This window comes from Calypte anna, chromosome W (assembly GCF_003957555.1).
Source record: "Calypte anna isolate BGI_N300 chromosome W, bCalAnn1_v1.p, whole genome shotgun sequence".
In the NCBI taxonomy this organism is placed as follows: Eukaryota; Metazoa; Chordata; class Aves; order Apodiformes; family Trochilidae; genus Calypte; species Calypte anna.
The window spans coordinates 8,532,132-8,558,639 of record NC_044276.1 but is presented as its reverse complement, the minus strand read 5'-3'; the positions used below and the strand labels follow the sequence as shown (position 1 = coordinate 8,558,639).

Genomic DNA, 26,508 nt, shown 5'->3' with positions numbered 1-26,508 from the left:
GAGACAGAGGTGAGATATTGGGAATAAATTCTTGAATTTGAGGGTGCTGAGCCCCTGTGCCAGGTTTCCCAGAGAAGCTGTGGCTGCCCCATCCCTGGCAGTGTCTCAGGTCAGGTTGGATGGGGCTTGGAGCAACCTGGGCTGGTGGGAGGTGTCCCTGCCAATGGAAAGGGGTTGGGAATGGATGAGAGCCAACCCAAACCATTCCATGATTCTATGACTCTGAAGATTGTCCTGTTTTCTCTTTTATGGGTGTTTTTGTCCTCTTTGACCCTATAATGAGGTTGCCAAGAAGCCCACCACCACCAAGGGGGAAAAGCAGGCAAATGCTTTTTTTCTAAATAAAAATACCCAAATGTTTGTCCCAACCTCCACCACATCATTCTCAGTTGGCATTTGTTCACTTTTGATTTTTGAAGGTGCACATCCCTGTGTCTGGTTTCTTCTCAACTCTTTTCACAAGTTTTTCCTTAACCTCTGTGGATGAATCATGTTGGTGAGATACTGCACCTTCATTTTTATTAGTGAATTGATTTTTAGGGCTGAATTCCTAGTTGCCAGTTGGTCAGGGCTATTGCATCACCTGTAGTGGTTTGGTTCTTTTTTTGCCCTGCCCTCCTTCTGGTCACAGTCCCATTGGAAGGCTGCCCCTGGAAAAGTGCCCTTCATCCAGGAGCAACAAAAACTTCCCAGGCTGGGCTGTGAGTATTGCCATTCCTCAAATAACTCAGGGATTAAAATCCAATAATAATAATAAAAGATGAATTTGTTGACTTCCAGCTTTGAAGGCAGTTGCCACCAGCAAACAACCTAGAACAAACAGAGTTGGCTTGTGGTTTTTTTGGTGGGGCTTTTTTTTTTTTTTTTGGCATTTAAAAATTAATAGGAAATTATATTTTTTTCTTAATTATTGGAAGGTTGTACTCAGTCCATGCTCTCTGACTGCTTCCATGCAGACCAGTGTTGGAGCATCCATGAAGCACGTTCCCAGAGTTTGCTGGGAGTGCCTTGGGCTAGCACTGAGGGCTTTGGACCAGCAAAACAAACCCTGCCCCTCCTCATTTATTGTTGCTTTTAATCCACAGTGGCAGATTGCTAAAATCAAAATCAAATCAGGAGGTGGGGATGGGATTTATTAAGCTTCTCCTTAAGCTGGGTGGAATAATGCAAGAGGTTTTGAGAGCACTGAATCACTTTGGTTTTATTGGGAATCTGGTTAAAAAAAAGAAACAAAACCCAAACCAGCTCAACAACAAACTAAGCCCACATTTTTTGTCTTTTTTATTTTCCTTGAGAGGCTGAGCACATGGAGCTGCTTCTCATTAATCATTCCAAGGTGTCATCTGGGTTTGAAGAAATGCTTTTTTTTCTTGCCTTGATGGAGACACTGGAATTTTGGGAGGGGGTTAAGTGATCTCCTTAGGGTTGTGTCTCCTGAGCCTGAAGTCAGGCTGATCCTTCTGTCCCAGTCGTGGGAGATGGACCCACCTGAACTGCCCCTCTACAACAAGGTCCTCCAGAATTACAGGAGGTTGTTGATGGGGAGAGGTTGTTGATGGAGAAGGCTGTTTGGGGGGAGGAGGTTGCTGATGGTGGAGGTTGATGGAGGTTGTTGGAGAGGTTGCTGATGGTGGAGGTTGTTGGAGAGGCTGTTGATGGGGGATGTTGTTGGACAGGTTGCTGTTGGGGGAGGTTGTTGGGGAGGCTGATGGGGAGAGATTGTTGGGGAGGTTGCTGATGGGGGAGGTTGTTGAAGGGGGCGGTTGTTGATGGGGGGGGAGGTTGTGGATGGTGGAGGTTGTTGGAGAGGTTGCTGATGGGGAGAGGTTGATGGGGAGAGGTTGCTGATGGGGGAAGGTTGATGGGGAGAGGTTGTTGGAGAGTTTGCTGATACTGGAGGCTGTTGGGGGGGGAGGCTGTTGATGGGGGGAGGTTGAAGGGGGAGGTTTGCATCTCAAGCAAAGCAAAGAGGGAAAAGAAGGCAAAATTGACTACACAACTGAATTGTGATTTTTTTTTTGTTTTTTTTTTTTTGGCCCCGTGGCTGTGTGCATGCAGGAGAGGAGAGCATTATAGCTGCTTGGGGAAATCCATTCATTGCAGCTCCTGCAGCTATTCAGCAGGGTGGGAAGTGTGCAGAATCTCTCAGCTGAGGAACAAATTACCCCCAGGGCTCCTCAGACCTTGCTAACAACCCTGTTTTCTTGCCTTCTTGCATGGCCTGGGCAGAGGGTTTTTCTTTCTGCATCATGAAAGCAAATTAAATCTCATTAGCAGGAGGTGTTGAGGCCCTGAGTAACACCGTAATCTCATTACATGGAAGCAGGGCTGCTCACTCTTGGATCTTGGCCCTTCATGAAGACTTTGGCTGAGCTGTCCAGGTCCACATTTGGCATTTCATCTCAGAGGCATAAGGGTGGCCCCTACTTCCATCTAAGTTTTTTTGGTTTTTTTTTTTGGAGCCTGTTTGCAGGTTTCCCACCAAGGGATGATGTTGGTTTTGGTTGAGCTTCCATGGTGGTGGCTTTGGGTTGGGCCTTGTTTTATGCTGAAGAAACACAGTCTGCTGGGGCTGAATTTTTCATGAAAGCTTCCAGAAGGTTGGGTTCGTATTTAATTTTTTCCCAGGGAAATGAAATTTCATGTTTACCTTGAGTCTGTACCCTGCTTTGTCAGATTGGTACCAAACTCATGTGCACCTCGTCCAGGAGAAGCCTGTTTGAAAGTCTGATTGAAAACCCATTCATAATTTACTCCCAAATTTAAATTAGCTTTTTTTTTTTTTTTTTATGGACTGAAAAAAATGAGATTAGCTGCACTGACTCCACAATCCGTGTGGGGTGGTAGCCACAGCGAATTAATTTATGATTTAATTTCCCGAAGTTTCCTTGCATTGAAACTTTTTCTTTCTTCTTTTTATTTTCCCCCCACCTCTCTCCAGTACACTCGGGTTTGGATTCCTGACCCTGATGAAGTTTGGAGATCTGCAGAAATTATCAAGGATTACAAAGAGGGAGATAAAAGCCTCCATCTGAAGCTCGAAGATGAAACCGTAAGCTTTTGAGCGCCGATATTCTTTTCAGTAATGTAAAGCTCTGAATTAATGTGTGAAGGCTCCTCAGCTGGCTTGTGCTTTTTTAGCAAGTGTTTTAAAAATGTGTTTTATTGCCTTTGCACTTGCAGCTCTTCCCTGCCCTCTCCCTCCCCATATACTTGTGTTGGAGAAGGTGGTGGGAAAGCCCTTGACCTCTCTCCTTGCTTCTGGCAAAGCTGCAATAGTCCCTGATATCAGAATGATATTTTTAAATTTATTTTTTATAGCCACAGGACTTTAGAAATATCAACTGATGGGGTTTTTTGCTGCTGAATAAATTGGAAAGAGCATGGGTGGTGGCATCTACTTAGGCTTTTGCAGAGCCAGAAGCAACTGTTGTGTGATGGCTTTCTCTACACCTTCGTTTTTCTCTAAGTATAACCTTACATAAATCCCCTTTTTCCTCCATTTAAAAAAAAAAAAACCAAAAGCTCTAAAAGACCAAAATGAGAAACTGATGTAAATAGCAATGCTTTTTAGCAAGTAACTCCTTCAAATGCACCAACAGCCCAAGCTCATGGCATGGGTGAGACCAGTGAGAAATCATTCCCAAAGCAGGAGGGAGGCAGCAGGGGTAGGGCAGCTGCTTTCCATCCTGCCCAAAGTCCCAGAATAGGGTTGGAAGACACTTCCAAGACCATCCAGTTCCAAGCCCCTGCCATGGGCAGGGACACCTCCCACCAGCCCAGGTTGCTCCAAGCCCCATCCAACCTGACCAGAGATGGGATGGGGCAGCCACAGCTTCTCTGGGAAACCTGGCACAGGGGCTTACCACCCTCATACCAAATCTTTTCTTCCTAATGTTGTCTGGGCAACCTATTTTAGTGTCTCACTGGAACAAAAACCATTTTGGGATTGTGCTTGGTCCCAGAGCTCCCTGTTTGGTGCTCTTCCAGGTGAATCCCTTCCCAGTCCCCCATCCCATTGGGCTGAAATTTTTAGCAAAGGGGAGCAGTGCACGTGTGCATCTGATGGAGCTCCTGTGCCTCACATATCTTCAGGGGGGTTGAAGCTGTTGAAAGCCTTTTGTTCCCAACAGCCATCATGTATTACTCAACTGTTTAGTGCTTCTCTTTTGTTCTTGTGCTTTGAAGTGAATTTTCCTGGCTTTTTTTTTGTGGCTTCTGCCTGCACTCTGTACACCAGGGCACTCCTGAAGGCGAGCTGAGGTGGAAATCTCACAAGGGATCCCTGGTGGCTTTGCCATTAAGATGGGAGCCTGAGTGCAAACCCTTGCTAATTGGCATTGGCAACAGGGAATTGAAGGCTGAACCAAGCCTGAGGATGTCAGAAGTGCTCTGTGAGCTTGTCCTTGCCTCAGATTTTCCTTGGGCTGTTCAGGGCCAGTGCAATGAGTTAGTGGTGGCTTTCTGGTTGCAAACTGGGATTCCTCCTTTCTGCTGGGGAAGATGCTCCCTTCTGCTGAGCACCCTTTCCTGAGACACCACATGGGAAGCCATGTTGCAGGCAGTTAGTTTCAATTTTTCCCCACTGTCAAGGAAAAAAATATATTTTTTTCTTTATTTGGTGGCCCTGCTGTGGAGTTGGGAACGAGCCAGAAATATTTAGCATATGGGCAGCCACCTGCTGCTGCACCATAACCTCAGCTCCTCAGGTGCTGAAGCTGCAGGATGTGCTTCTTCATGTCCTCCTCTGCCTGAAGGGGTGTGAGGTTCTGAGGATTAAAAGTGAACTTAAAAACCAGGCTGAGCAGTCATTCTGATGGGAAGCATATGGTCTCTTTTGACACGGGGCTGCCTTTCCAGGAGTTTGAAGATGCTTAGGTCAGATCAAGCTGTGGTTTTCTGAGACAGAGTAAAGGCTGTTTGCTCCAAGGCTGGCCTGAAAACAACTCCAGGACACTCAGGTTGGTGCTTGTGGACCATCTGTGTCCCCCAGGGCCAGCTGAAAGCCACTTAGCAAGGGAGATGAACTGTCATCTGGTGATGTGTCACCCAAATCCCTGTAGCACTGAGCACAGAGGGGCTTTAGTTCTGTTTAGAGCAGGGTGTGCAGGTATTTTAGGAGCAGCCAACTGAAGTTCTGCTTGGATAACACAAATTCTTAAAGGAGCTGCTGCTTTTGGTGTTCTCATGGTCCTCATGTGTGTCTCTTCAGCTCTATGAGTATCCTCTTGACCTCCAAGGAAATGAGCTGCCTTTCCTACGGAACCCAGACATCCTGGTGGGAGAGAATGACCTGACAGCCCTGAGCTACCTGCATGAGCCTGCAGTCCTCCACAACCTCAAAGTCAGGTTCCTGGAGTCCAACCACATCTACACCTACTGTGGTGAGTGTCCAGGCTACGTGGTTTAGCTCCTGGAAAGCAATGGGTTAGAAAATGTCCATGTAGAACCCCCTTGAGATCACAAGCCAGAGGCTGTGGTGTGAGGAGGTCCCTGCACTGTGAATTTGGGGAGGGTGGGAGACATGGGGATGTACCACCAAGATTTAGGTTGCAAAACCAGAGGTGTTTTTTTTATTCTTGGTGGGAATATCTCATCAGATGATAGATGTAGATAAGATATTAGGAAGAAAAAAGGACTTGGCAAACCACTGGAGACCAGCACTGTGCTGGAAAGGTGCCATCCACCTGAGAAATGTCCATTGCAGTTTTTCCTCCTCCAAGACTGGGGTTGTTCAGCCTAAAGAAGAGGCGGCTCAGGGGAGACCTCATCGCTCTCTACAACTACCTGAAAGGAGGGTGTAGCCAGGTGGGGGTTGGGCTCTTTTACCAAACGACTTTCAACAAGACAAGAGGGCATGGACTTAAGTTGTGCCAGGGGAAGTTTAGGTTAGATATTAGAAAGAATTTCTTTACGGAAAGAGTGATCCGTCATTGGAATGGGCTGCCCACTGAAGTGGTGGATTCTCCGTCCCTGGAGATATTTAAAAAAAGACTGGATGTGGCACTCAGTGCCATGGTCTAGCAACCGCAACGGTGGTTCAAGGGTTGGACTCGATGATCTCTGAGGTCCCTTCCAACCCAGCCAATTCTATGATTCTATGATTCTATGATTCTAAGACTGAAAACCTTGCTGCACTGTTGCTCCTTTCCATTTCTTGAGATGACTTTTCTAGCAGTGATGCAGGCTGATTTTCTAGGTGCTGAATTGCAAGATTTTGGCAGAATACTTGGGACTATTTGTGTGGCAGGGTGGAGGTTGATGTGTTACAGCTGCCATTAAGTGTTGCAACTTTTGCTGAGGAAATGTTTGTTGGGAGGACACTCTTTTAGAGTAACACCCTTGAAATAGGTGGCCTTAGCAGCTGGGAATAGCAGTGACTTCGCTTTAGATATAGTTTGGGTTGGAAGGGGCCTCAAAGCTCATCCAGTTCCAACCCCTTTCCATAGGCAGGGACACCTCCCACCAGCCCAGGTTGCTCCAAGCCCCATCCAACCTGACCTGAGACACTGCCAGGGATGGGGCAGCCACAGCTTCTCTGGGAAACCTGGCACAGGGGCTCAGCACCCTCAAATTCAAGAATTTATTCCCAATATCTCACCTCTGTCTCCCCTCTTTCATTTTAAAGCCATTCCCCCTCATCCCATCCCTCCCTGCCCTTGTCCCAAGTCCCTCCCCAGCTTTCCTGGAGCCCCTTCAGGCACTGGAAGGTGCTCTAAGGTCTCCCTGCAGCCTTCTCTTCTCCAGGCTGAACAACTCCAACTCTCTCAGCCTGGCTCCAGAGCTGCTCCAGCCCTCCCAGCATCTCCAGGGCCTCCTCTGGACTCACTCCAACAGCTCCATCTCCTTCTGGTGTTGGGGACCCCAGAACTGGACCCACCACCCCAGGGGGGTCTCCCCAGAGTGGAGCAGAGGGGGACAATCCCCTCCCTGACCCTGCTGGGGATGCAGCCCAGGACAGGGGTGGTTTCTGTGCTTCCAGCACATCCAACATCCTCAAGTCCTCCTCCAGGCTGCTCTCAATCCATTTTCCACCCAACCTGGATTTTTGCTTGGGATTCCCAGTCCCCATGTGTAATTAGCTGTAACATCCCTTTGCTGGCATGACTTCTGCAGCTCCACGTCTGCTCCTGTCAGCTCCAGCTCTGCTTTCATCCACAACCACTGAGGTTTCCTCACTGCAGCTTCTCCTGAAGCTTTCTGATCATTCTGAGCTCAGCCCAGATGCAGAAAGTCAGGCTCAGTCATATGGGATGAACAAGCACAGGTCCAGCTTCAGAGCACTGGACCTGCAGCTTACCTTGTGCTCTGGTTGGAAAGTGGTTGACAAGGAAAAAAATCATGGATCTGTCAGGAATTCCTGAGGCAACTCCAGCTCTTGGTGGCTGCAGGTTTTTTGGTGGCTTAGGGGATGAATTGCATCACCCTGCAGGAGCCAAGGTGCAAACAGACTGGAGCAGGGCAGGGTGAGGTGAAGCTGTGGGGTGAAAATCCCAGGCAGATGATGTAGGTGACATTTTCCAGTTGTTGTGGCTTCAATCCCATCTCCTGTGGGCTGAGAGTGCCAGGGATTTGTTGTCATTTCAGTGTCCCCAAGCCCTGAATGTGTGGCACAGCACCCACTGCCACCAGCCATGTGCTCTTTACAATAATTTCACCCTGAAGGTGCTTCAGAGGTGGAACTTGGGAGTGCTTCAGTGTTGCAGGGTGCAATCCAGCACCACAGTGCTTTGCCTCTCCTTAATTCCTGGGCTTCCTGCTACCTCCTCTGGGCAGGCACCTTCTTCCTGGAGCTGGAGAGGGAAGAGATGTTAAAGCTTTAATGCAGGCCCTGGCATTCCTGTCCTGTGATTTGGGCATCTTTTGGGTTGAGTTCATTCTTTGTTTTGAGCTTTCACTGAGAATTGAAGCCAGGGGAAGATCTGAGGTATTTGTTTGGGCCTAGTGAAGCTTTGGGTGTATTGGAATTGTTTTTCTGAAGTGTTGGCTCAGGCACTGTTTCAGCTTTTCTCACTCTTCCTGCAGTCTGCCTTCACACAATGGAGATTGTTTGCTTCCCTCACCACTGTCCTGTGCCCCCTCTATAGCTGTGCTGAAGCTTAGAGCTTTGCTATCAAAGCACAGCACTTTTTGAAGAAGATGGGGAGATAAAGAGTCCTTCCTCATTCCCTTCTCATCCTCTTTATCTTTTCTTCCTCCAAGCATCCTATTAAAAAAAAATACTAATGATTGAAACAACTAATGCAAGCCCTGAAAAGCCTGAAGGATTAATTCTGTGCTTGGTTTGTTAACATCTCTCTCTCTTTATCTCTTGGAAGGTATTGTCCTTGTTGCCATCAATCCATATGAGCAGCTGCCAATCTATGAGCAAGATGTCATCTATGCCTACAGTGGCCAAAATGGGGGGGACATGGATCCCCACATCTTTGCAGTGGCTGAGGAGGCCTACAAGCAGATGGCCAGGTGAGTGAGTGCTCAGTCAGGGGTGGGAGCATCAAAAATGGGCAAAGACCGACCCCTTGAAATATTGCAAAGGTACAGGTTAAGAGAAGTTGGGGGGTTCCATCATGGTTCTGTGTCCCCAAGCTGTTGTGGTATCACCCTGTCACAGAAATCAAGAAGAGTTTCCAAGGGTTTTTTTGTGACCAGAAAAGTTTTTTCAGATAATCAAATTTAATTGAAAGGGGAAACCACTGTGTAGAAGGAAAACAAAATATCTGTGAATATTTCTTTCCTCTTTCAATTCTAATTTGAGTACTATTTCAAACATATTTTGGTGGCCATCATCACCCATTGCATGGGGCAGAGCTGCTTCATGCTGAAATCTTTTTGAGGTCAGATATTTTGAACTCTGCTTACCCACTTGACCCTCTTTTCTCTGCCAAGAGTGCTGGGCTGAGGGGGGGGGAGTCTCTGTGGTCCTCAGGAACTCGGTGCATCTGTGATTCAGATGAGGTTCCTTCTATCTTGCTGCTTGGATAAGCTTCTTGGAAGCAATTCAAACCCCTCTTCAAATGTCATGTTTAATAGCTTGGAGGAAACTGCATTTCAGATCATTTGGTGAGATAATCAGACTAAACCCAGAAGCTGGTCTTAGTTGTCTTTGTGGAGACACCATGATTTTGAGTTAGGAGCTGTATGAAGATATTTATGAGTCTCTCAAAGCAGTGCCTTCACCAGATGAATGTGGTGTGAGTTTCTCTTGATTTATTTCTGTTTACTGTATTGCTGAGGCCAGATGCAGGCTTTTTTTCTTCCCAGAGGAGCCATCAACTGAAAGAATTTGAGATGAAACTGAAAGTTGTTGCACTGGGGATGGTTTTCTTAGGGCTGTCTGAGGGTGTTCAGATTTATTTGTAGATCAGCCCTGAATTTAAGAGCTGCCATGGATGGAGACCACCTGGGTTGTGCCCAAGGTGACTCCAGCCTGCAGTTTGGACCTCTTGGGAAGAATTTTAAAAAAAATATTGGGGAATTGTCTGGAGAAAGAGGAGGGCTGTGTCCTTCTTAGGTGAATCCAGGCTGAGCAGCAAGCTTCACAGTGCTTTGGTGAAGTTACCAGGGTTTTCCTAACCAATCTGGACAGCACCCATGAGTTTTCTTGACCACCCATCTGAAATAGAAAACAGTTTCTTGCTTTTCTGCTGCAGCCTGTGCTGGGGAAGGCTTGGTGGTTCCCCACATCCCTGTGCATCTTTTTTGCAGGCAGATGGTGAGAGGCAGCTCTAAGCAGAGGTGCTCACCTCCTCCTTATCAGAGGGTCTCCTTTTGACAGCTCTAATTGAAAGGTACTCTCTCTGGATGCTTAGGAGTGGTCTGGCTGCCAGGGGACAGGGAAATAACCACCTTCAAAGCTCCTGAACGCACCACTTGCTATTCAGCACTGCCCTGGTGTTCTCTGTCTCAGGCTGGTGTGAGAAAAATTGCAGGCTTGGGTACAAAAGAGGGATTCAAATGAGGCTGAGAAGAGATTGTAAAGTGAGTTAGAGATCTCTGCCTGGTGATTTGAAACATGGCTTGAAGTGGTGTATTTTCAATCTGAAAGCTTTTAGGTGGAAGCTTAATTCAGGCTTTTCCCTCCACAGTGCTGGAAGGAGAGGGGTGCCTGAGTGGTGTGTGTGGTGGGTGATGGTTTCAAGATTTCTCTTGATTTCTCCTGCAAGATTTCTCCCATCTCCAGGCTGGGTCAATGGGATGAGGTCAATAATGTGAGGTTCAGCCCAGCCAAGTTCTGGGTCCTGCACTTGGGTGACACCAACCCCAGGCAATGCTCCAGGCTTGGGGCTGGGAAGTGGCTAGAGGGAAAGGAGCTGGGGGTGACAGTGGCTGAAGAGGAGCCAGGGTGTGCCCAGGTGGCCAAGAAGGCCACCAGCATCCTGGCTTGTGTCAGGGCAACAGAGCTGGGGAAGGGTCTGGAGCACAAGGAGAAGGTTCTGGAGAACTTGTGAGGAGCAGCTGAAGGAATTGGGAATGTTGAGTCTGGAGAAGAGGAGGCTGAGGGGAGACCTTCTGGCTTTCTGCAACCCCCTGAGAGGAGGTTAGAGCCAGGGGGGGTCAGGCTCTGCTCCCAAGGAACAAGGGATGGGAGAAGAGGAATTGGGCTGGAGGTTTAGATTGGAGCTTGGGAACAATTTCTCCCTGGAAAGGGTTGGCAGGGCCTGGCCTAGGCTGCCCAGGGCAGGGCTGGAGTCCCCATCATTCCTGGAGGGATTTCAAAGCCCTGGAGATGTGGTGCTGAGGGGCATGGAGTTAATCTGCTCCAAGTGGAGGGTTGACCATTTAGTGATTAATTAAAGCAATTTAGGACACATTATCTCCAGGTAGTTCAACCATCTCCTCACCTGGTCTTGTTCTTTATCCACCTGATGTTACCTGGTGAGGTGCATTGGGTGTTGGTGCTTTTTATGCCTTTGGGTGCTGTATTTGCACCCCTTAAAATGGACTCAAAGCTTTGAAGGAGCATCCAGGATCCCTCAGAGAGACAGTACAGCCCCTTGATGCCCTGGCTGGTTGCTTCTTGCTTTTCTTCTAGAAGAACAAAAGCTCCCTTGTGTTCTCAAATCCCTCTGGTGGCTCAGGTTTCCTTCTGTGTCATCACTCTGGATAGAAGCCTGGAGTCTGGCAGAAAAAAATTCCCTTGGAAACTTCCTTCCTGCTGAAGCCAGCCCCACCAGCAGCTTTCCACACATGACGAAGGGTTGCTTGTCACTTCTCACCCACCTTCCTCTTGATTGATGTCCCATCAGTTGTTGCCAGCTCTGTGGAGGTGACCACAGTTTGACAGTAGCTTCCCAGTGGTGACCTTTGGGAACTGGAGTTACAGGTCAGATACTTCCCTTTGTGTCTGCAGCCCCATTTTTCTTCTCCCCACCTCAGCTTGGCAGTGCTGTCACTGTGGTGTCTCCAGATGTTGAGCTAAGTTTATTAGAGATGTTACCGACCAACCCAAACCAGTCTGGGATTCTCTGAACTTCTCCAGAGGTGACAAAAAAAATAAAAAAAAGAGATTGATTCCAGGTACCACTAAGGACCATAGTGGAAACCCTCCGCTCCTGCTTTCCCAGCTATGAGAGACAGCAGAGGAGAAATGGCTCAATAAATGGTTCTTTTTTTTAAATTTTTGGGATCATTTGGACTGAGAATGATGGTGTTTCATAGCAGCTTTAATCAGAAACCAGACATCCCTTCCAAAAGTGGCACAGCACTGGCATGGGAGAGCTTAAGGTAGTCCCCATCATTCCTGGAGGGATTTCAGAGCCTTTTAGATGTGGTGCTGAGGGCCATGGGGCCTTGGCAGTGCTGGGTTAAGGGTTGGACTGGGTGATCTCCAAAGCCTTTTCCAACCAAGAAGATTCCCTAATTCTGTTGTGTGGATCTCTGGCTGTAAAAGAAGCTGCTCCAAATTCTGCTTGTTCTGCTCTGGGGATGAGGAGTCTTTTTTGGAAGCAGCTCTTCTGAGTTTTGTCTTCACAAAAGCAGAGTTTCTTCTCTCAGTTTCTCCTCCTTGTTATTAACTCTCAGGGTGGGGGGATGCAGTCCAACAATAATGAAATGATTGTGGTTTTACCTATCCCTAACAACACCCTAGGACCCATTTTTAGCCTGTTAAGTGTGTTAAAACCTGTTGTCCAGCAAGGCTTTATGGATGTTCTTGTTGTGGTTAGGCGGAAGTCAAAACTATGGTACTTAAAGGATTTTTTTGTTTTTAATCTTCAGATTGCTCTATGAACATTAATCCTCCCAGCATCCCCAAAGAAATAGGTTAAATGTGATTTCCACACTGGAAATGCAGATGGATTCATTGACTCATTGCCCCAGCCTGGAGAATTAGTGTCAGAGCTGGGATTAGAGCTGGAGTGACCCCAGAGAATTGTTCCCTGGGTCTGGCTCTGCCCTCCTTTCCTTTGGATATTTTTCCCTCTCATAGGAGCTGTGGTTTTAGAGCAAGTGTTTTTGATCTGGCTGCTGAGGTCAAGATGAAGTTGAGCAGTGGTTTGCTGGGAGCCAGTGGTGGTTTAGTGAAGAGAAAGCTTTGTGGAACCTGGGCTGGTGGGAGGGGTCCCTGTCCATGGAGAGGGCTTGGATCTTGATGATCTTGAAGGTCTCTTCAAACCCAAAACATCCTATGAAGTTTTATGAAAACAAACCTTACAAGTTCTGGGTCCTTTCTCATGGATTTCTATTTCCTGCTTTAAAGAAAAGCTCACACTGGAAAAATTCAGACTGGGGTTTAGCTTTGGAGAAGGTTTGGGGTCTCTTTGTCCTTCTGCTTTCAAGCTGTGGTGGTGGAGGCAAAGGATCTTGGATTTATCCATGAGCACTGAGATGTCCCCTGGCTCTTCTGAATGTACTGGGAACCATCCCTCTCCTTTGGTTCAGCCCTTTGCTATTCCCATGGCTCGGTCATTCCTCTCTCAGCAATTAGGACTTTTCAGGAATGCTCAGCTCTGACTTCACAGCATCAATTGATGGGAAATCATATCTGACAATGACAATTGACAGCTTAAACAAGCAGGGAAATTTATCTCCTCCATGGAAAGGCTGAAAATTAGCAGCTGCTCCTAATCAACCCAGGTATTTGGTGGAAGTGCCCTTTCTCTTCATGGACAGCTGACTTTTTAATGCTTAGATGTTGCCTAAAAACCCCTTTCTGTTATCTATTGGACTTTCAGACTGCATAGAAGGAAGAGAAAGGTTTTATGGTGAGACACTGGTAGAGGATGACCAGAAAAGTGGTAGACACCCCCTGGAACCATTCTGGGTCAGGTTGGATGGGGCTCTGAGCATCCTGATCCAGTTGCAGATGTCCCTGGGATTGGACTGGATGGCCTTGAAAGGTCCCTTCCCACCCAGATGATTTTCTGGTGGTTTTCTCCTCCTGTGAAAACTCCAGTGACTCTTTATTTGTCATGCTGAGCTGGGCACTTTGCCCATCTCATGCTGTGTTTGTGGCCAAGGGTGAGAGTCTTGATGGGTGTTGATCGTAACATGACCAACATCTACAAAACCTCAAAACCCCAAAACTTACCTGTGTAGCAGCTTCTGAGGAGGTTTTCCTGCTTGAAAGGGATGCATGGAAATAGCCAAGTGAAGCAAAACCTTCAGATGGCACAAGCACAGTCCAGCTGTCTCAGCCCTCAACTTTGGAGGTGCTGTTGCCTCTCACCTGGAAGAAATACTCCTGAATTTTGTTTTGGGTTGGACTTGGACCTCCATGGCTTTGTGAACATCAGTGATGGATGAAGCCTGGAGCTCAGGTCATGGTTTTCTTTTTCATAGAAACAGAGAAGGGTTTGAGTTGGAAAGAACCTTAAAGCTCATCCAGTTCCAACCCCGCTGCCATGGGCAGGAACACCTCTCACCAGCCCAGGTTTCTGGGACACCTTGGAAAGCTTTTCCAGGAAAAGAAACAAAAGCATTGAAGACCCTTGAGCTGTAGCAGTGGCACATGGTGGGGACAGCACCACTGAAGCTGAATCCCCAGGGCTGGATGAGGGTCAGCATGTTGTGTGCCCATGTTTGTGTATCTTGTGAGCTGTTTGCAAGGGGGAGGAGGGGTCTGATGCACATTGGAGTGGCATGACAAGGCATGGTGACATCCCTGAGGGGCACAGGAGCCGCAGAGACCCCAGAAGAAGCTGTAACAGCATTGCCAGGCTGCAGCAGAGCCACTGTTCACCCTTAACGTTTCATTTTACCCAGGCTTGATTTTCATAATAATTTTTTCCTGTGCTGATGCTGCCAAAATTGACTGTATTTCAAAAAGCTGCACCTGCACTATGGCCAAACCTTTGAGTATTTTTTCATTCCATGCTGAATACAAAGAAGCCCTGCCTGGTTTTAACCAGTTTCTGCTCACTGAGCAGCCTCTTTGCTACCAGCCACCCTGGAAGATTTCATCTGGTTTTCCCAGCTGGCACCAGCAGTTGGTTAATTTGGATGTCAAAGAAAAGCAAGGCTCTTGCAGCCTTTATTCCTCAAGGCTTTTACTTCTGAAGGGGGGAAAGAAATGTCTGAACATGCATTTTCCATCCAAAAAAACCCCAAACCCAGCAGAAGAGACACATCAATGAAGATGCAGGAGCTTGAGTGGCCTGGCTGACTTGCCTGGAAGCCAGCAGCTTTATTCTGATTTGATTTTAATATATTGCAACTCCAAAAATTTTCTTGTGCCACAGTGAACCCAGCAGGCCCATTTCATGGAGTATTAGGGCAACTTTTGGAGAAACTATGGGTAAAATATGACCTGGCAGAGCAACTGCAAGAGCACCAAATGGGTTTTGCCATGTTTGAATGATGGTACTTTAAAAAAAAAAAAAAATCAGAGGGAGATAAACCACAGGGGATACAACCTAAAAGACAGATAGGGATGGGATCTGAAGCATATGGAGTTTGGGTCTGGAGAACCCCTTGGATGGGCTCACTGGTTGGTCTCTGACTGGTGTCACCAACCAGGTGACATGCTGATAGCTGATATGGAGAAGTTATAACTGAGGTTAAAATTGGTAATGAGAGTTCTTCATCATGGATTTCAGACAGGTAAAAACCAGTTTGCAGAGCAGTACCTCGTAGCAGTTCAGATTGGATCCCAAGGAGTGCAGAATTCCTCTTTTTTGAGCTTTATTGGCTTCATTCAGTGGAAGAGGCTCTCCCAGACAGTTGTAGATTTCATCTTCTGGCTTCAAACAAAAAGAGCAACCTTGACATATTTGCAGAGCTCCTTTTGCAGGCCCCACACTTGTTGGCAGATACATTGGTTGTCACCTCTTTCTTCTGCTTCTCCTTCACCTCCAATGAAGGATAATCCAAAGCCTCTCTGTTTTTTCCTGCCAATCTTGAGTTTTATGCCCATCCTACTGCTGGCCAAGATAGGACATTGACTGCTGGAACTCAGCAAGTGCTTGGCCACAAAGATGATCAAAGCAGAGGTGAAACTTCTCGCTTACTTGAACCAGTGAGCTAATGATGATAAATCACCTGTCTGGAAACACCTGCTATGGGTTTATCCAGCATAATTCTACTTTTGGTACTTGAACACCTCCAGGAAAGAGGAAGGAAGATTAAAAGATGTGCAGATGTGGTGCTGAGGGCCATAGTTTTGCAGTGGACTTGGTAGTGTTTGGTTAACAGTTGGACTTGATGATCTTCAAGGTCTTTTCCACTCTTTTCACTTTGGAACTGGATCTCCAAGCTCTTTTCTAGCCAGAACAATTCTGTGGCTCCTCACTTTGGAGCTGGCACTGCTTTTTCTACTTTGGGTTCATCTGTCTGGTGGCTTGTGCCACAAAATGAGCTTTCTTGCAGATCCATGGAATCCTGCAGATGCAAGACCAGCCTCTTGGCATCCCTGTGCCTGGATCCTGCAGGACAATCATGGTAGCTTGGCTAAGAGGTGTGGAGGGCTGGCAACAATGACTTCACAAGTCCTTGGTGAGATGCCCAGCCTGTCCCCACCCCAGGTGACTCAGCCATCAGGAAGGCTTTGGTTGACAGCATCCTCAGTTCCCAGCTGCTATTTCTGCTTTAACTGTCTGAAAACTGGAGTGCTTGGAGTTTCCTCATGCCAAACTGCTGGTGGATGCTCAGGAGACCTGTGGTGTATCCAAGGGATGGATTAAGATGGACTTGATGGATCAATCCCTGAAAGATACAACCGTGTAATAATGGTGGGGTGTTGCAGATTGGTTGTGGTTTTGTTGAAAGTGAAAGAGTGGTGTCTGGGAATCATTTAGCTGCTTCTTGTCTCTCTCTCCATGGCCAAATTGCAGAGATTTTGAGTTTGGAGATCTTGGAGCAAGTCCAGATGAGAATACAAAAGTGATAGGAGGGCTGGAGCAGCTGTGGAGCCAGGCTGAGAGAGTTGGAGTTGTTCAGCCTGGAGAAGAGAAGGCTGCAGGGAGACCTTAGAGCACCTTTCAGTGCCTGAAGGGGCTCCAGGAAAGCTGGGGAGGGACTTGGGACAAGGGCAGGGAGGGATGGGATGAGGGGCAATGGCTTTAAAATGAAAGAGGGGAGACAGAGGTGAGATACTGGGAATAAATTCTTGAATTTGAGGGTGCTGAGCCCCTGTGCCAGGTTTCCCAGAGAAGCTGTGGCTGCCCCATCCCTGGCAGTGTCTCAGGTCAGGTTGGATGGGGCTTGGAGCAACCTGGGCTGGTGGGAGGTGTCCCTGCCCATGGAAAGGAGTTGGGAATGGATGAGCTTTGAGGCCCCTTCCAACCCAAACTATTCTGGGATTCCTGTTGTCTCTGCAAGACCTTGGAGATGCTCCAGAGATAGAATCATAGAATGGTTTGGGTTGGAAGGGACCTGAAAGCTCACCTAGTTCCAACCCCCTCCATGAGCAGGGACACCTCCCACCAGCCCAGGTTGCTCCAAGCCCCATCCAACCTGACCTGAGGAGACTCTTGATGTTCAGGTTGTCCTTTCCATTTCAGTTGTGTCACAGCTCTGTGAGGCGGCTCAGGGGAGACCTCATCGCTCTCTACAACTACCTGAAAGGAGGGTGTAGCCAGGTGGGGGTTGGGCTCTTTTACCAAACGACTTTCAACAAGACAAGAGGGCATGGACTTAAGTTGTGCCAGGGGAAGTTTAGGTTAGATATTAGAAAGAATTTCTTTACGGAAAGAGTGATCCGTCATTGGAATGGGCTGCCCAGGGAAGTGGTGGATTCTCCGTCCCTGGAGATATTTAAAAAAAGACTGGATGTGGTACTCAGTGCCATGGTCTAGCAACCGCAACGGTGGTTCAAGGGCTGGACTCGATGATCTCTGAGGTCCCTTCCAACCCAGCCAATTCTATGATTCTATGATTCTATGATTCTATTTCAGCAGAGTCCCAAACAAATCCATCGCCCATCCTGGAGGTGGCGACAAGGCCAGGGATGAAGGAGGCATGTGGTGAGGGAAGGTCTTTGCATGATGTGATGGAACTCCAAGAAGAAAATGGATGAATGTACCAAAGCTTTTCTTCTCTGCCCCAACAGGGATGAGAAGAACCAGTCCATCATTGTCAGTGGGGAGTCAGGTGCTGGCAAGACAGTCTCTGCCAAATACGCCATGCGCTTCTTCGCAACTGTTGGTGGCTCTGCCAGTGAGACCAACATTGAAGCCAAAGTCCTTGCATCCAGCCCAATTATGGAGGTAAAAGCTGCAGAATTGCCTTTGTCCTGCTTGCAGAAATCACTGTGTCTCTCTCCAGAAGTCACAAAACCAGGGAGAGCCATAGGGGTTTGTGAGCCAGACCTGATTTGCAGCCTCACAGCAGCCCCGTGGTGGTCTGAAAATACAAAAATATCAGTCATGGGTTGGGTTGGAAGGGACCTTAAAGCTCATCCAGTTCCAACCCCTTTCCATGGGCAGGGACACCTCCCACCAGCCCAGGTTGCTCCAAGCCCCATCCAACCTGACCTGAGACACTACCAGGGATGGGGCAGCCACAGCTTCTCTGGGAAACCTGGCACAGGGGCTCAGCACCCTCACATCAAATCTTTTCTTCCTAATGCCTAACCAAAATCTTCCAGTTTGAAGCCATTTCCCCTTATCCCATCATTCCATGCCCTTTTCCACAGTCCCTCCCCAGCTTTCCTGGAGCCCCTTCAGGCACTGGAACATTCTCTAAGGTGTTCCCATTGCCCGGGGAACCTCTCTGTCTTTATTGGAAGAGGTTGAGAAGGTTTCCCATGCAAAAGCAGTAAAAGAGAACTGCTGGGTTTGCAAAACTCCCCCAGGTTGAAGCATGAAAATGGAGTAGAGGAATGTGAGGGTGGTGACATGGTCCTTAGTGCTGAGGTGTGTGGGATGTCCCTGCTGGGAGATGGGAGAGGTACTTCTGCTTTATAGCCAAGGAATCAAAGCACAGGAGATGCTATCACTGAATGGTTGTGGTTGGAAAAGACCTTGAAGATCATTAATTCCCACTGCCAAGGCTACCACTGCCCCATGGCCCTCAGCACCACATCTCCAGGGCTTTGAAAGCCCTCCAGGGATGATGGGGACTCCAGCCCTGCCCTGTGCTGCCTGGGCCAGTGACAGGGAGGCATTGGAGAGGCACGAGGGGGCTCTGGCCATATCTCCAAATCCATGAAGCAAAGCCTGAACATCTGAAGAAGTTAGAAGGGAGTTCCCTGCCTCTCCCAGGCCTTCATCACCTATGTCCCCTCCCAGGAAAGCTGCTGATGTTGACTTGTGGTTGAATAAATATGGGGGCATTCTAGAAGTCTGATTAATGAAAATGTGGCATGTATCTGAAGCTTTTTGATGGAAGAAAACCCCATAAACTCAGAAATGAGTGTTTGTACAATAACCAGACCCTGCCCAAAATCCCCTCGCTGCTCTGCCGGCCTCAGCTGCTCTCCCTCCTGCAGCTGAGGAGGGTTTTCCTCCACAGCCTCCCGTTCCTATTTACAGAATGCTTGATTATAAATTTACATATGTAAATAGCTTTCCAAATGAAGTGAAAACTGCATGTTTCATGGCATTCTCTCCAGGCAATTGGGAATGCTAAGACCACACGGAATGACAACAGCAGCCGCTTCGGGAAGTACATTCAGATTGGCTTTGATAAGAGGTACCACATCAGTGGGGCCAACATGAGGACCTACCTCCTGGAGAAGTCCAGAGTTGTGTTCCAGGTGAGGAATTCTGCTGGTTTGCCTTCTTCATAGAATCTGTGGCTGGTTTGGGTTGGGAGGGACCTGAAAGATCACCAAGATCCAACCCCTTTCCATGGGCAGGGGCACCTCCCACCAGCCCAGGTTGCTCCAAGCCCCATCCAACCTGACCTGAGATACTGCCAGGGATGGGGCAGCCACAGCTTCCCTGGGAAACCTGGCACAGGGGCTCAGCACCCTCAAATTAAACAATTTATTCCCAATGTTTAACATAAATCTCTCCTTTTCCATTTTAAGACCATTACTTCTTGTCCCATCCCTCCATGCTCTTGTCCAAAGCCCTCCCCCAGCTTTCTTGTAGCCCCTTCAGATATTGGAAGGTTGCTCTGAGCTCACCTCTTCTCCAGGCTAAACAACCCCAATCCCTCAGCCTGGCTTCCCAGGGAGGTGCTCAGCCCTCTGAGCATTTGGGTGCCTCTCCTCGGGACACCTTCCAGGAGCTCTGTGTCCTTCTGATGTTGGGGACTCCAGAACTGGACCCAGCACTGCAGGGAGGGTCTCAGCAGAGCAGAGTAAAGGAGAATCCCCTCCCTTGACCACTGTGCTTTTGCAGCTTGTCTCTCTTTTGGGTACACCCAACACCCTGTACACCAGGAATTTAATGGTCTGGTTCTTTTGGATTAAAGATATGGCTTCATAAGTCATTTTCTTGGTGGACAGGGCTTCCAGGCATGTCTTTCAGGCACAATCTTTTGCACCCAACCTGGTGACCTCATTCTGGAGGAATATGAAAAGCCAGGAGGAAGAAATTGCAGGGAACAGCCTTAAATTTTGAGAAGGTGGAAGGAAGGCAGAGAGGGCTGATGGCTCTCCCTTAGCACATCCCATGGGTTTCTTGTGCATGGCCCAGCACAAACCTTCTTGGTTTTGAAGTGCCTTCAAAACTTCTTTCCTTACACAAAAAAGTCCCACCTAACCCCCAAAGTCCTAAACCCAAAGCCACAAGCATGGGACACTTTTTGTAATATTGCTGTTGGTTTTTTATTTGCAATGTGGTGCTTGCAGGTGAACTTAGCCCCATTTTTCCAGAGTGGTATCAAGTGTGGAAGGTGATTTAAAGTTCTTTGTAGTGAAATGAGGCAACCAGGTGCCACTAATTGCCAGGGAGTGGGCATGAGCCTGTGTTAAGCCCACCTGTGCCTAATTATGGCAGGCCCCCACTGCGCATGAGTAGGACCGGGGGCCAATAAAAGGTGAGGCCTAAGACACAGGGGGTGCTCAGTCCTGAGCTAGCCAGCAGAGAGGCTAGTTGCTCTTGGAGTAACAGCACCAATCTGGGCTAATCAACTCTGAGAGCCATAGGCTTAGAGCATTGCTCGTGAGTCTCTGCTGGAACACCTGGTTGGACCTCAAAGTGCCGTTCCCTAAGAGAGCTTCATCTTGCTACAGTTCTTTATTTTCTTTGCCAGATGGACTGAATTTTGGTCAGGGTGAGGCTTAGCACCTCCCGTTACCCAGATGGAACAAGTTCCTCATCTTAGTTACACCAAGGATGTCTTAGTGATGTTGGGAAGCTGGGAATGGGGTCAGGGTGACCTGAGGCACAGCAGGCACTGAGCTGAGGGTGGGAATGTTGCTGTGACTTCCTTTTATTTCCATTAACTCAGCATTTGACCCCACAGGCAGAGGATGAGCGCAACTACCACATCTTCTACCAACTTTGTGCCTCAGCAAGTCTTCCAGAATTCAAAGACCTTGGACTAAGTAAGTACTTCAGCCTTCTAGCTGCTTGGGTTTGATGGCAACAGGAAAACTTTTTTGGGGAGGAGATAAAGGGAGATGAGCTGGAAGGATCTCTTGGCCCAAGTGGTGCATGGGTTTGCCTGTGACACCTCCAGGGATGTGGATACACTGTGGATGAGACACCGACACTCATCCTCTCTGCTGGGCTGTGGTTTGTGGTTTAGAATACCCCGAATTGGTGTGGTAGGAGCTCTACCTGGTGGGTAGAAGGTGTTGCTGGAGGTTGGGGTTGCTAGGAGGAGGTTGTGGATTTTGTAGAAACTGCCTGCAGAACCTACACACTGTGGTAGATGCCAGCTGGTGCAGGGAGGTCATGGGTTAATAATGCAGGAAACTTGCACAAAGGTTTCTGTTTAAATGAGGTGTGAGTATGGGGTGGTCTGGCTGGTGTCTTCCAGCTTTGTCCTTTAAATCCATCCTCTTTTTAGACTGGCTGTTAATGGGTAACTGGATGCCTCCCAAGCGGAGTTTTTCATCTGAATTTCTAGCGAAACCTCACCTGAATAAGAGGTTTTTCACTTGCAGCAGGGGATGCAGAGATGTGGTGTAATTAATTTTTGATCTCTGTTATTTGCTGGTGCTTAAAAAGAGGTGAGGCTTAAAACATGCTTTGAAGTATTTAAAATGGTGTGGAGGGCAGGTTGTGATCCCAAGATGGAGGAGCTTGCTGCTTCAGAGGCTTGCAGAGGTTTCCATCCTGGCTGCAGAGGAGTGGTAGATGTAGAGAGGAGCTTTTGGGTAATTCTGGGCTCATGTTAAGGACTTTTTGGATCAAGTTAAGTGCATTGGTCATGTTAACTAAATGTTGGTGCTGAAATGGAAGCATAGAATCATTGAAGGTTTGGGTGGGAAGGGACCTTTCAGGGCCATCCAGTCCAACCCCAGGGACATCTCCAACTGGATCAGGTTGCTCAGAGCCCTGGAATGACCGGGAATGGTTCCAGGGATGGGGCATCTCCCACCTCTCTGGGAAGCCTGGCCCAGGGTCTCATGGCCTTCAAGGTGAAACATTTCTTGATCTGAAACTGGAAAGGAAATATTTGACTTGAAAGGTGATGTCTTAAAGTGGTGCCTTGGTGTCTAACTTAATGATGTCCAGGCTATGGTGCAAAGCAGGGGGTAGGTTTTATTTTTTTGCAGTGACTCAGAGGTGTTCTGTGCTTATTTAAAACATCACACACACATGAAAATATAAATATTGGAATCAGCTATACCAGAGGTGACTTGAGGAAGAAACAGATCCCAATGTGGAGGGTTAAAATTAGAGGCTGATGTCCTGCTCACATCAATTGGTGCCAGCTCTGGATGTGTCTTGTGGCTTCACCACAGGAGCTCCTGCTGTGCTGGGGACACCAGGATGGACATCATGATGTTTCTGACCCTCACTGCATTTTCTGCTCCTTCTTCCCACTGCTCTGGCAAGCAGCAGATTACTGAAACCTTCCAGTCCCAAGGCTTTGGATGCCACATTTTGACACATTTTTTTCTTACAGTTTCAAAGTACAGCTAATGCAAAACCCTGCAGGAGGGCTGGGAACCTTCTGGTGGCAATGTGTGAGTCCAAAGCCAGTGCAGATTGCAGTGATTTTTAAAGGTTGCCAGCAGGCTGATATGGAACACCCAGCCAGCTGGTTTTCTCTTTTCTTTCTGTGACACTTTTGGAAATATGTTTGAGTGTGCTAAAACCATCTTGCTGAGCTTTTCTTGGTGAGTTTCTCCTACCTGGTGCTGAGAACTGGTTCTGAGTGGGATGGGCTCTGCTGGGACTCAGCCTGGCAGCCTTGGGTGTATTTTTGAGTGATTTTAGCCTCAAAAATACCTTTTTTTAAAGACAGGGTGATTGCATGAGGTTTTTAAAGCCAGTATAAATGCTACCATCTTGTTTTGTATTTGCACCCTTTTCCTGCTTCAAATTGCTGATGGATTTTCTTTTTTTTATTTCTTTCTAGCATGTGCTGAAGACTTTTTCTACACTTCTCAGGGAGGTGACACATCAATTGATGGTGTGGATGATGCTGATGACTTTGAGAAAACCAGGCATGCCTTCACTTTGCTTGGTAAGGGCTTCCTCTGCTTGGAGGTTTCCCAACAGAAGTCTTTTGCAAGTGTTTTTCAGTATTTTGCCTTAATTATGTAGCTTTCTTGTACCTAAGAGCTATAAATCTATCTTCCTATATGACCTAGTTGGCTTTACCTCATTCTTTAGTGTGAGCTGCAGAAGTGTTTCTTGCAGCTCTCTGCCACGTGGCAGGGAATCGGAGGAGGGCACTGAATAGAAGAGAAACAAACAAAAAAAAACAACCCCAAAATAAACCATTCTGCAGCCAGAGCTCTTCTGTGGCTTTGACTTGCTCTTCCTTACCCTATTTACAGGCAGGGAAAGAGCTTTTACTCTGCACTTCAATCTGTATTTGGGTTGAGAGGTGATGTAACTTCTCAAACCATCACAGGCTTGCACAGAGCAGCTGATTCCTGGGAATGATGAGCTGAGCACATCCCTGCTGAGCCAAGGCCAACTTTTCCATGGCCAGCTCTAAAATCTGCCACTGCACCAACCACCCCTGCCCACAGGGGTTGCACAGTGCCCAGGGAACTGCCCTCAGCAGAGATTGTTGGAAAGGAAGAAACAACTTTTGCAGGGAAAATCTTGCCCAGAGTTTATTAACATTTATCTAAAACCAAGTTTTTCAATCCTGGTCAATCTCAGTGTCTTCCTGTTGTGTTTCAGCTGTTGGGAGAGGAGCTCTTGGGTTTTGCAGCTGTGAAATCCCTCCCACCCCCAGTATCCCAACCACAGCAAACAGGGGCAGAATTTACCCTCAATTTGGTCTCTTTTTGTTTTAGATGGGCTCAATCTTTTTTTCTTTTGGGGATTTTGTCTCTCCCCTCCTCTTGACTGGCTTGGGTGACTTCTATCTGTTAACTCAAAACAAGAGGCCTCCAGGTGCTCTGAGCTTGCCCACAGGACTCTAATCCCCAGAGGACCCTCTCCCCATCCCCTTTGGTCTCACTTTTGTCCCCTTTACCTCCTCCAGATTTCCTGTCTCCTTGCTGGTCCCTGTAAAACATCTTCCTCCACTGCCAGTTCTGAGGATGTTTTCCTGCTCTTCCCATGGTTCCTTTGCCTTTTCTCATTTTCCTGCAGTGGTTCTCAGCTCTGTTTTGCTTCTCTTCAGGGCTGGGTGAAATTGCTGCCACACTTTATAGTCTTGCCTTTGTGTCACTAAGAAGGAGAAGTCAGATTGAGCTGCAAATCTCCACCCTTAGCCAGGCTTAACTCCAATTAAGAGCTCCAAGTAACAGCCCAGTGCTGCTCCTTTTAGTAACCTTGAAACTTTGCTTGCTGTGCTGATAACAGAAAAAGTCCCAAGAGAGAGAAAGGGAAGCTCTTGGTAATTCAGAAACCAGCAGGTGATGTCTCAGACCTCAGGTGGATAATTAGGACATCAGCACTGAACACAAAAAAGGGGCAGAGAAACTGAGGTGGGATGTAAAAAAAAATACAAGATACAGCAAGAAGGCCATGGGCAGGTGGTTGCTGAGCAAAGCTCCTGCTGGGAGTGCCTGCAAAAGCCTCCCAGAAAAATATAGCAGACCAAAATAGCTTACATCTGCAGTGAAGGCCCATGACATGTAGCTCCTGCAGAGACCCTGGGGACTGTGAGAGGGCTTCTCACCACCTCCCTGGTGACTTGGTGTGGCAGCAGCTTTGAGGTGTCCTGCATTGTGAATTTTCTGGTCTGTTAGTGGGATGCCTGCAAGGAGTTGTAATTTCTGCTGTTGAGTTGTCAGCAAGATCTTGCTGTTTGCCTGCCATGGCAGAGAGGAGGCTCCTTGTTCTCTAAAAGCTGCACCCTCCAGCTCTGACCCTCTTGGATCATTACAGAGCAGCACCCTTGGTTTTGTGTGTGTTTGCAATAGTATTAAACCCTATAATTCCTTTGATGCAACCAATCATAGAAGCAGTTGGGTTGGGAGGGAACCTGGAAAGATCAACCAAGATCCCAACCCCTTTGCCATGGGCAGGGACACCTCCCACCAGCCCAAGGTCGGCTCCAAGCCCCCATCCCAAACCTGACCCTGAGACACTGGCCAGGGATGGGGCGGCCACAGCTTTCTGGGAAACCTGGGCACAGGGGCTCGAGCACCGCTCAAATTTCTTCCTGATGTCCAACCTCATCCTCCCCCTCTTCAGGTTTAACCCATTTTCCCCTTGTCCTCTCCCTACCCCCCTGTGTCCAAAGCCCTCCCCCCAGCTTTCTGTGGTAGCCCGTTCAGATATTGGAAGGTTCCTCTGAGGCTCACCTGGCAGAGCCTCTCTTCTCCAGGTGTGAAACAACCCCAATCCCTCAGCCTGGCTTCCCAGGGAGGTGCTCAGCCCTCTGAGCATTTGAGTGCCTTTCCTCTGGACACCTTCCAGGAGCTCTGTGTCCTTCTGATGTTGGGGACTCCAGAACTGGACCCAGCACTGCAGGTGGGGTCTCAGCAGAGCAGAGTAAAGGAGAATCCCCTCCCTTGACCTCTGTCTGTGCTTCTGCTGATGCAGCCCAAGACCTGGTTGGTTTCTGGGCTGCAATCATATTGATGGCTCATGTTGAGCTTCTGGTCCATCATCCCCCCCTAAGTTCTTCTCCTCAGGGCTGCTCTTAATCCTTTCTCTTCCCATCCTCCATCCATGCATGGAATTGCCTCAACCTAGGTGCAGAACCTTGCACTTGGTCTTGTTGAACTTCGTGAAAACTCATGAACCCACTTCTCCAGCCTGTCAGGGTCCTTCTGGATGGACCCCTGGTGTGTTGACTTGGCCACAGTTTGGTGTCATCAGCAGATTTGGTCAGGCTGGGTAAAGAAATAATGTGGGGATCTTCTGTGTGGTCATTTTTGAGTGATGGCTTTGCAGAGAGTTTCTGATGGATTTCTTGGGAGAGAGCTGAGAGTTCTAGAAACCAACAGCCTGGGAAGGAAAGCGACCACCTCAGAAACTACAAATGACAGTTTGTTTTCTCTTGTGACAATCACCTACGAATTGTCCCCACAGGAGTGAAGGAATCTCACCAGACAGCCATTTTTAGGATAATTGCTGCAATCCTGCACCTGGGGAACTTGGAAATCCAAGCAGGACGAGATCGCGAATTCTGCAGCGTCTTGGTAAGTCACTGACAAGGGGGCACATGGGGTGCTTTGTTTGCTCAGAAATTGGGCCACATGGCATGTCTTGAACCTTCAGAGCAGTATCTTTTTGTGGAAAGCTCTTTCCCTGTTGGTTTTCTTTGCTTTTTTTCAAAAACACATCAAAACCACGTGTCATGCCTGGGGAGGTAGTCTGCTATCTCACCTCTTTATCCAGCCATAGGATGGGTTGGGTTGGAAGGGACCTTAAGAATACCCTAGTACCACAAGCAAGATGATTCAAAGGTCACTTATAACTTTAAATCCCAATACACTTCCACCAGCAGAAGGTGTGATGCTCCACAACCACTTCACTACAGGCAAAGCCACAGAGCTGCTGCTTGCAAGGCAGCCACCAAGTATTCCAAGGAGCAGCACGTAGTTAATCACCAAGAATAAATAAGACTAAAGATGCCTCAGTGGTT

General features: G+C 47.9%; 1 protein-coding gene across 1 annotated transcript in view; it reads left to right on the top strand.

Annotated features, from left to right (window-relative positions):
- LOC103533945 (unconventional myosin-Vb) overlaps window positions 1-26,508 on the top strand; it is a 108,506-nt gene that overhangs the window by 18,581 nt on the left and 63,417 nt on the right. Inside the window, exons 2-9 of the mRNA XM_030468319.1 lie at window positions 2,942-3,052; window positions 5,213-5,384; window positions 8,319-8,463; window positions 17,486-17,642; window positions 18,989-19,132; window positions 20,794-20,875; window positions 22,864-22,971; window positions 25,953-26,062. Of these exons, the coding sequence (XP_030324179.1) occupies window positions 2,942-3,052; window positions 5,213-5,384; window positions 8,319-8,463; window positions 17,486-17,642; window positions 18,989-19,132; window positions 20,794-20,875; window positions 22,864-22,971; window positions 25,953-26,062 (1,029 nt within the window). The remainder of the gene's footprint in view (window positions 1-2,941; window positions 3,053-5,212; window positions 5,385-8,318; window positions 8,464-17,485; window positions 17,643-18,988; window positions 19,133-20,793; window positions 20,876-22,863; window positions 22,972-25,952; window positions 26,063-26,508) is intronic.